At 38.0% G+C, this 9,872-nt stretch overlaps 1 protein-coding gene across 1 annotated transcript; it reads right to left on the bottom strand.

Moving 5' to 3' along the window:
• Positions 1–35: 35 nt before the first annotated feature.
• On the bottom strand, positions 36–8,183 carry si:ch211-161f7.2 (retinoic acid-induced protein 2). The gene is made up of 3 exons (XM_027168460.2): positions 8,089–8,183; positions 5,351–5,408; positions 36–2,732 (listed from the first exon to the last, which is right to left on the bottom strand). Exon 3 carries the CDS (start codon positions 2,696–2,698, stop codon positions 1,319–1,321), a length of 1,380 nt encoding a protein of 459 aa, XP_027024261.1. The 5' UTR covers positions 2,699–2,732; positions 5,351–5,408; positions 8,089–8,183; the 3' UTR covers positions 36–1,318.
• Between the last annotated feature and the right edge of the window lie 1,689 nt (positions 8,184–9,872).

The raw sequence follows: 9,872 nt of genomic DNA, 5'->3' as shown, positions 1-9,872 counted from the left end.
TTTATATTGTGTTATGATATGTGTTATGTATTATTTTTAATGTTGTTCCCATGTTTCCTCAAAAATTATTCGCGGTCTTTCTGGATTGCATTGATTGTTTGTACTCCTAACTTCATTCACCATGATAAATGCTAATTAAGTTTGCAAACATTTAGCCCATTTCGGTAACACGCTTCCATGCTTCATTTTTCCTGTAAGCATCTCTGTATGATTCAAGAGTTGGATCATAAAGTAACGGGTGTTTGGAGACCGCGAGAATCTCGCTTCTCTCCCATGTTGACGTCTGCACGATCATATTGCACATTACGTGCGACTGTCACTAGGGGGCCGAATCCGACAGTCGTGTCCGTTTGTCGTGTGCAGTGTGAAGGCGGCTTTATGATTGAAAAAAAAAATTCATATTGAGTTACGGCTATTCTAACAATGATCTTTTATCCAGAAAACTTGGAAAACTTATAGTATTCTTATAGATTTGCAAACTTGCAAATTTGAAGTAGTTAGTACAGAGTTAAGAATAAACAAGAGCTAGTAAATGGGGAAAAAAAGAGTGCCTGGAAAGGAGTTAGCTTGTTTGTGCTTCTGGTTTCATGCTATAGTCTGTGGTTAACACAAGCTCAGGAGATTTTGACCTTTTTTTTCATGACAAACAACATCAGAGATAGCTGAATGGAACTACCGGGGTGGTCGGGGACATTAAACTCATCTACTACAGAATTGCTGTGTGCATACAAATAACACGCATCTTACTCAGTCAAATCCAACCACAAAAAGAACACAGATCCTTATCAGAGAACATTTTTAAATAAAGTTTTAAAGCATCTGTGTTTACTTTTATTGTATGTAGGTTTCAGATTTCATAAAAAAAATTGTTAAGTTGTTAAGATCTTGAGTAAAATAAGTATAAACTAATAAGAAATAAACTTTTCTTGATCACAAAGTTGTTTCTGCACTAATCTAAAAACCAGAGGAAAAATGCTACCGAATTTTGTCGCTAGAACCAAAGTGAGGATCACATCCAGGTCGGCATGCACAAAAACGCAAGGGACACAAACCCACTTCTTCTAAAAAGAAATATCTTTACATGTTACATATATATTTTGCCTTGTTCAAGAGTGAAAAAATTAAAAATAGCTAAAAAGAATATTGGTGGGTTCCACAGTTCTGCAGTCCCAGGTTTGTACATGAGGAACAGAGGGCTTGAGTATGGCAGATATGGCTGATCTGAGATCAGTGCTAAAGTGAAGTAGCCTGACTAGACTACCACCAATGCAGCCCGGCATGCAAGGAAGAATGATCCTGCAAAATCTCAATCAGAAATCTACTTGCTAGAACAAAATGTCATGAAATGCTGTTTCTTGATTGGAGAATTGTTAATATTCTGAGAGTTCACTCTCTTCTTCTTGTCTATTTTCTCCTTTAAGACTTGTCCCTGTACTATTTGCTCACAAATCCTGACCGAGGCGTCCTTAGTAGACTGAGTGACTCTTGGTATGTGCTTTGGAGACACGACATTGCCATTTTGGTTAGAATATTTTAAAGAATATTTTTTATATCGCTTTTCTGTTGTCCATTTGTAGTGCATGCTAAATTCCATGTCAGAGTAACCATTAGGCTGATTGGTCGCTTGAGCTGGTGAACACTTCATGGGCAGAATCAGCTTTGCTGAATCTACATTTTCTGAATTTCTTCCACAATGAATTAGGTTGGTGTTAAAGCACGATTTGTTAGCCACAGAAAGGTCCAGAGCATGGTCTTGATGGAACTGGACTTCCCGATTTGTTTGCATTGGCACAACCTTAACTGTGAGGTCGAGCACTTCTTCCTGAGAAACTGGATGGAGAGGTTGTTTTGGTAACTGCAAGAAATCATAGCCAGACATTCTGTTGTGGGTACAAACTGAAATATATTCTGTCTGGGTGCTTTTGCTTGTTTTAATGGTATGACTTGCTCTAGAGAGGCAAGAGTCTGATATGAATGGGATTGGGATTGGTATAGGTAGAGGCACTGGCAAAGGAACGACAAATGGAAATGGTACCAGCAAGGTGGCAGGAGGAAGCAGGGAAACCGGTGGGGAACCAGTATAGAGGTGTGACAAAGTGCTATCTGGAGGGATGAAACTTGCACCAAAGGCATTTGATGGAAATGAACTACTCCCTCGACAATGTGGAGAGCTAATCAGTTGCTGTAAAGGTGATATGAATTCAGAGCTGTACATGGCAGTGTTCTCAGACTTCCCTTTGCAACTGTGAGACTGACCTATTGTCAATGACAGGTTCTGAGAGAGTCCATTATTCTCCAGCAGGCTATAGTGTACCTGTGGCTGATCAAAAATCAATGGTAGAGTGAGACTGCCCAGTGGAGGTGTGATTACAGGTGTGGCTATTGTTTCAGGTTCTATTTCCCCTGCTTGTTGCACCTGGACTGGCAGCAGAACTGGACTACCAGCGCAGCACACAGGTTGCAATGATGCTGGCATTTTCACAATTAAACCCAACAAAGTTTCTGAGAAAGGAATGGAAATGGCTGAGCCTTCAACAACCCCTTCTGAAGAATGGACCGGTCCTGGTCCTGTAGCTTTATTTGAATTGTTGCTCCAAGTCTCAGAAGGGAGGGGGCGCTCTTCCAAAGCCTCTGCTTCTTTATGTGCTTTGTTATTGGTCCCTCGAATTTGACAAGGCTCACAGTGTAAGCCCTCCATAATGAACGCTAATGACTAAGCATTTGTGGTTTTCCTAGAAAAGAATACAGCATCAAATCAGTCATATCTATAAAGTATTACATATACATTTTTAAACATTTAAAATGTTGAATTTTCCATTCAAATAATGCATTTATTTCTTTATTTTTTATTTTTTTCATTTATTAACTATTGTATTCGAGTGTTCAAGCTGAAGAGATGCTTGAAAAATTGACCACCAATTAAAAAAGACCTAGTCACCAAGTTACCCAGGTTTATTCAAGCTTAAAAATATTCCCCAGAATCATAGTAATGTAAACATCTGACAAAAAATATGATCACATGAGGACTGTGTACATCAACCTGACAACATAGTATAGACTTGTCTTCACTAATTGAGCCCCACTGCATGAATCAGGCATGGCGGGAACTTCAAATCAAACTGAATCTTTAGGATAAGACAAAACATTTCTATCTAAAAGCTTAATATGTATGGGAAACATGACGGTTTGCACAGATCTGGGAACATAATCAGTGACACGGTGGAATGATGTTGCTTTACAAGAATTACTGTTATCACTAACATTGCAATTCTTATAATAGATAGAACGGGGGCATAGAAGCCTTTATTATCGCCACATATACATTACAGCACAGTGGAATACTTTCCTTCACATACCCCAACTGAGGAGGTTGGGGTCAGAGTGCAGGGGCAGCTATGATACAGTGCCCCTGGAGCAGGGAGGGTTGAGGAGCTTGGGCACTGTGCTGAGCTTGGCTGTGCTGAGCCTTGAACCCAGATCCTCCAATCAACAACCCAGCGCATTAACCAGTTCAGCCACCACCGCAGGAGCTGTCTTTCCCCCACTCTTATATTATAACTGATGTGAATTATAAGCTAGTGCATTATAGACATGCATTTAGTCTTATTGCAATCTCAAAAGTGTCTCTAGCATGTGAATGTTATGTGCTCTGTAAAGGACTTGTGCTGGTCCTCTTCCTTGTCCCCTGGAATAGGCTCCAGGTTCCCTATGAAGGTTCAGTGGTACAGAAGATTGGTGGATATAACCTGTTTGTAATTAGGTTTAGATTATGGTGTGTCTGTTACAGAAATGATTACAAATTACAACAAGCTAATTAGTACTGTATGAAGTCTGATGTACTTTGCAAGTACTTTGCAGAATTTCTCACCAAGAAGGTTCAAGTGTAGCTTTTTTGTCAATAGATTTACTCCAGTGTAGCTACAGAGATAAAAATGAGAGCTGAGGTGTCTACTGCATCCCTCTTGGGCCTTCCAAATGCAAAGCTTTTTTGTATTAAATACCAGAGAGACCTCTGGGAAACACAAAGATGAACACACACTACTTTGAAAAATTATGGCCTGATTTTGTCATGACTGTAACACAGAATATAAATCTGACAGATCATTTCTGTCACTATTGAATGAAACAAAAATGCTTGGCCAAAATAAGTGTTTTTTTTTTTTAACCTCGACTAATATTTGTGCGATATTTTGTGTCCGGATTTCAAGCTCTTCTCTACATTACAATAACACTTTAGTACAAATGTGTCTTATGAAACTTAAGAAGTCATAAAGTTCTGCTCATTGGACACAGCACTGCTTCATTTCCTCTCCGGCTCTTGTCGTTTTGCATGCATTGTTAGCCAGCGAAGCAATGTCATCGATAACCAGTCATAAATTCAAGAGTTTGTTTAAATCCTTGGAATACAAACACACGTCTGACACAATGAATTCCACTCGACAGGCCTAAAAAATACCAAACAGCCTGCCAAAAACTTTGAAATAAATAGCAGCCATAAAAAAGACCTTTTAAATGGTAATTCGGGGGTTGGAAAGTCTACAAGGTCGCTTGCTGACTGTGCCGATGATTTATACCAGCAGAGGAGTAACTATGTCATAAAACAGAGATTTAAATGAGTCAGCGTTTCCAAACACACCAACTACCTTCCAAGGTGACACTTATTTATTTACAGCCTTTTCTCAGTGCGAATCCCTTCTCAAAAATAACTAAAGTGATTCATGTGATATAACTCTGATTCTGCTTCGAAATACCAGAGAAGGTTTGATATAAGCACAGCACATTGTGGCAATATATGCAACCTTTTAACTTTCTATAAACTATTTATAATTTTTTTTACAGCATACAGCATCTATACAGCAATTTGCCATTGATTACAAATGCATACTTTTTTATCCGTTTTTTTTTTTTTTTTCATTTAATACGGCAGCAAATCCATGAAACGGGTTCCTGATATCCGAGGCTATGGAAAGTCGAAGATTTAACTGGTTTATGTATATAAAAATCAGCATGTTTTTTAACCAATTTCTTTATAGTGTTGTGTTGTGTGGTGGACCCATTGAGGGAGTTGCCTCTGGGGTGTGCCTCTTGCCTCTGGGGTGTGGGGTAAGCGCACTAACATGCTAAGCCACTATGCCCCCTATCTTAGGCATTTACTAATTTCTGTTATAAACAGACATGCGATATATTTGTCAAGTATATATGCATGCTCTTTGTCTACTGAATCCATAAAGCAGCCTGCTCTACATCAGGCAAAGCTCAGCAACCAGAAATACACATTAGTAAATATTTGTATTACGCTTGAAGAAATTGTATGTCTGTACATTTTGCTGCAAACATACTTGACACTTACATGAATCACCATCAGCTCCAATGATCCCTAGCAGAAAACAGGTCTAGTTTGGATTAGCCTGCAGTAAGCAAAGAGAGGGGTCAGTCTCACAAAATAAAAAAAACTAAGCATATTTTTTAAAAGTAAGACTAGAGGAATGTGAGACGGTGAAATGTAAGACAAAGGAATGTGAGACAGTGGAACATAAGACAGAGAAATGTGAGACAGTGGAATTCAAGACAGGGGAATGTGAGACAGTTAAACATAAGACAGAGGAATGTGAGACATTGGAACATAAGACAGAAGAGTGTGAGACAGTGGAACGCAAGACAGAGGTATGTGAGACGGTTAAACATAATACAGTGGGATCTGAGACAGTGGAACATAATGAACGCTAAGTACTTCTTGTATTTTGTCAGAGATCCACTGTAATAAACTGCTTCTTAATTAAGATTTTTGACACTCTAATTGTCTTTTTCTTTCTTACAAACATATAAGAGTAGAATGTGAGACAGTCAAAAGCAAGACAGTGGTATGTGAGACAGAGAAATATAAGGTAGTGGAATGCAACTGTGTGAAAAGAAAGACAATGGAATTTAAGAAAGTAGGCATTTCTTTGCAAATATTTTCAAATGGATGTTGGGGTGCCAATATTTTCACAGTAATGACTGTCTTATAGATATGGTATCAGTATCTGTATTTTGTGACGCAAGTATTATAAGGTTGTGTTCTAATAGCAGGACAAACGGAGGGCCAGTGCTGAATCCCTTACCTCGTTCATTCATTTGTAGTATCTTGAGGAACTGAACATCATGGTTCAATCACAGAGCATTAAACCCGAAAAAGGCTTCACTGCTGTCTTGTCTTTTTTACTAAAATCAGGCCTAAACCTTATTTATATAAACTAGTAAAAAAGAAATCAATAAAAAGCACTTTCTTGACACCTCAATGCAGAAAAAAAAGTTTAGTACTGTGAAAGCTTTGTGAGGGTATTTGTAATATAATCAGTGTTTGGCTCTCTGCTTCAGTTTCCTAATCACGTTCCTCAGAGGCCAACGTTAACGAGTTGAATATGCCAGATACGGAACTTAATATCCTCCATGTGGAAAGCCACTGGGCCAACACCAGAGAGGCTAAAACAAATTAAAGCCGATTAAGAGGGAAAGGCGACCCTCTCTAGTCTGTTATGGAGAAAATAGAACCCACTTACAAATAAATAGAACTATATCGTTTTTTTGAAACGGTCTAAAAGGAGCAGCACCAGCTTTGCTTTGCATCGATGTTACTGATACACATTAACAGTGATATTAACGCATGTTAGGAAAGGTACATCAGGAACATTTAGATTTTCAAATATAGCATTAAAGATCCAATTTACATCACACCCTGAATGAATTAATCATATTTTGTGAATGTTTACAAGTTAATCTACAATATTTTCCCATTGCTTTCTTCATTGTCATAATTTAACCAGTGTGAAAAGGACCAGAGTGCAATAAGAGTTGTACTATAACATTCGTGGCAAGGAAATTGGTTCAAATAATATTTCATGCAGTTATCAGATATCGGTGTAAAAATCTGCATATCTTTAAGAAAAATGAATAGAGGCATTACATTTCACAAGTATTCAAAATAGTCATGGTCCATGAAGATGCCTTTGGACTGCAATTACAATGAACAATTTTGCACTCAAGTCTCAAATAATAATTTTCATACAGTCTTGTTTAATATGGACAACATGATGCAAGTACAGAGGCAAACACTTCACATTTTTACGCATGGTAGTGCAAAGTTACGGGTTTGATCCTGAGCTCTGGTTACTGTCTTTGCAGATTACTGTCTCAGATGTTCTCTTCTTGGTTCTCTGGTTCTCTGGTAAGTGTACACATTTGTCCTAGGTGTGTGTGAGTGTTTGTGTGTGTGGTACCCTGCAATGCACAGGCATCTTACTTCAGTTGTGTCTTCCCTACATGCCTGACAATGAAGATAATATCAGTTCTGAATAGATGCTCTGTTGTGTACTAACTTGAAAATAAATTCTTATTGATGATTACTCTATATTGTAAATTATATCTCATGTTATGAGAGATGTTACATTTTAGATAGAAACTTAAAGGTTAAAGGTCTTTATGTGTTTGACCTTTAAAAAAAAAAGAGTAAAAATAGTTGCCATAAATAAATGAGAGGAAAAGGGAAGTTTAAAAGCTATTTTTAGTTATTTTTATTCATGAAATTCAACTGAAATATTTAATTATATCTAAAATCGCTTTATTGTTTTATGAAGCAGTTACCAAAAAAAAAAAAACAAAAAAAAACTCTGTCTTAAAAAGCAATAAAATGCTCAGATCCAACCAAAACCTCTCTATTCCCTGTATAGTTAGTAGAGGATATGCAACATCTCATCCAGTTGATACGGACCCATTGCGCCACAGACTGTTGCTGGTTTGATTTGTCGGGGTTTTGGCACCCGCAAACGGCTCGTTTTGGTTTTGTAACCGCACTTTAACTTTTGTTGCTTTGCTACAGCTGAAAATAAACCATCTGCATTAAAAACATTGGGGAAAAAAGTAAAAATCAAGTGGAAAAATCTCCACATAGCAGCTCAAGTGCGCGCTACAAATAAGAGGAGTAACTGCGCACTTTAAAAGTACAGTACACTCTTTCCCAATGGCCTTCATTTAATCTAAAATTAGATATCAAGTCGATATGAATAGATTTGTTGTATGTATAAATTTAAATAAGTCGCCCCCAGGTCTTACCTTTAAAATCAAATCAGCCACGTTAACCGGCACAGATACCGTTTCTGCGCACCGCGTTTTGGAAGTGTGTCATTTGCCAGTCGCTAGAAGAAGTGCACTCCACGGACAACCTTCTTTTCTGGTGTATTCAAGACTTTCACACTGTACGACTAGAGGTGGGAGAGTATCACAGAATCCCATAAATCTGTTTTCTGAATACACAATGCTGAATACACAGTAATTACACAGTAATTTTCGGTGCTTGAAAAGACATAATATTACAACAACAACATGAATACTACTAATAATAATTGTAAGGGAGGGATTTTAAAATATTTTGAAACCAGGGACATAAAAATGCTTTTTAAAAATCCAGTAAGCAACTCAGTGCAGATTTACTTTAGAAACTATACGATTATGCATCCCTCCATCCATTTTATGTACCACTTACTCTACACAGGGTCTCAGAGAAGCTGCAGGAGCCAGGGGAACTTGGGGCATGAGGCAGCAGAAACCAAGTATGTGGAAAGAATGTGTTAGAAACTTGGGTGTATTTATTGATAGCTCTCTGAAGCTGAACACACAGATAAATCATGTTGTAAAGTCTAGTTTTTTTCATCTGAGAAATCTGGCCAAGATGAAATCTTGTCTGACATTTAAGAGTCTCGAAATTGCAATTCATGCTCTCATATCTTCAAGACTGGACTATTGTAATTCGTTATACAAAGGAATTAGTCAAGCCTCTATCTTACGGCTGCAGAAGGTTCAAGATGCTGCTGCAAGATTATTAATGAATATTCAAAAACATGAACACATCACGCCGTCTCTGGTCTCCCTGCATTGGCTTCCTGTACAATTCAGGATTGATTTTAAGTTACTTTTACTAGTATATAAATCTCTGCATGGCCTTGCACCATCTAACTTATCAGATTTGTTAACTGAACATCAAACGGGAAGAACATTGAGATCAACAACTCAAAATTTACTTAAAATTCCAAGGACCAAATTAAACCAGAAAGGGGAGCGTGCATTTGCGGCAGTAGCACCTAGACTTTAGAATAGCTTACCCATGTACATCAGGGATGCTGATTGCGTACACGTTTTTAAAATACAACTTAAGACATACTTGTTTTCCATGGCATATCCCTGTTGTTGAAATATTTTTATTATTACTGTTAATGTGTGTATTGCTATTATTAAAATAGTATTTATTTCTTTTTTATACTTAGATGTTGTAAAGCACATTGGTCAACATGTGTTGTTTGAATAGTGCGATACAATTAAGGTTGACATTGACATTGACATTGGTGTCAAAACATTAGAAGGCACAATCACAAGCACACTCACACAAATTTAGGGATGCCAATGGGTCTACAAAACATGTCTTTGTGCTGAGCACTGGAAACCAGAGTACCAGAGGAAACCTCCAAAGCACAGGGACAATGTGCAAACTCCACAACCACAGAGCAGTGATGGGAATTGAACCCCGGCACTGCAAAGTAAACATACTAACCATTAAACCAATCTGGTCTGATCCAGCTGAACCATGCAACAATGAAAGAAGTTTGTCTGGTCTGATTACTCCATGTGGATGCACAGGTGTGTGTGTGTCTTGTACCTGGGAAATAGTGGGCAACAGGATGCACTATATGAAGAAGGCAAACCGGCAGAGTCTGTTTGCTTTTCTGGGCAATGTTCTGCTGGGAAACTTTGGTCCTGATATTCCTGTGGATGTTACTTTAACATTTACCGCATATACCACACACCATCATTGCAAACTAACCCCTTCATGGCAACAATATATC

The sequence above is a fragment of the Tachysurus fulvidraco genome, chromosome 1 (genome assembly GCF_022655615.1).
Source record: "Tachysurus fulvidraco isolate hzauxx_2018 chromosome 1, HZAU_PFXX_2.0, whole genome shotgun sequence".
Taxonomy (NCBI): domain Eukaryota; kingdom Metazoa; phylum Chordata; class Actinopteri; order Siluriformes; family Bagridae; genus Tachysurus; species Tachysurus fulvidraco.
The sequence above is the reverse complement of the archived record's forward strand: the minus strand, read 5'-3'. Positions and strand labels throughout refer to the sequence as shown.

Bases quoted from the DNA above. Each gene is read 5' to 3' on its own strand.
- si:ch211-161f7.2 (XM_027168460.2), bottom strand. From the start codon at position 2,698: ATGGAGGGCTTACACTGTGAGCCTTGTCAAATTCGAGGGACCAATAAC.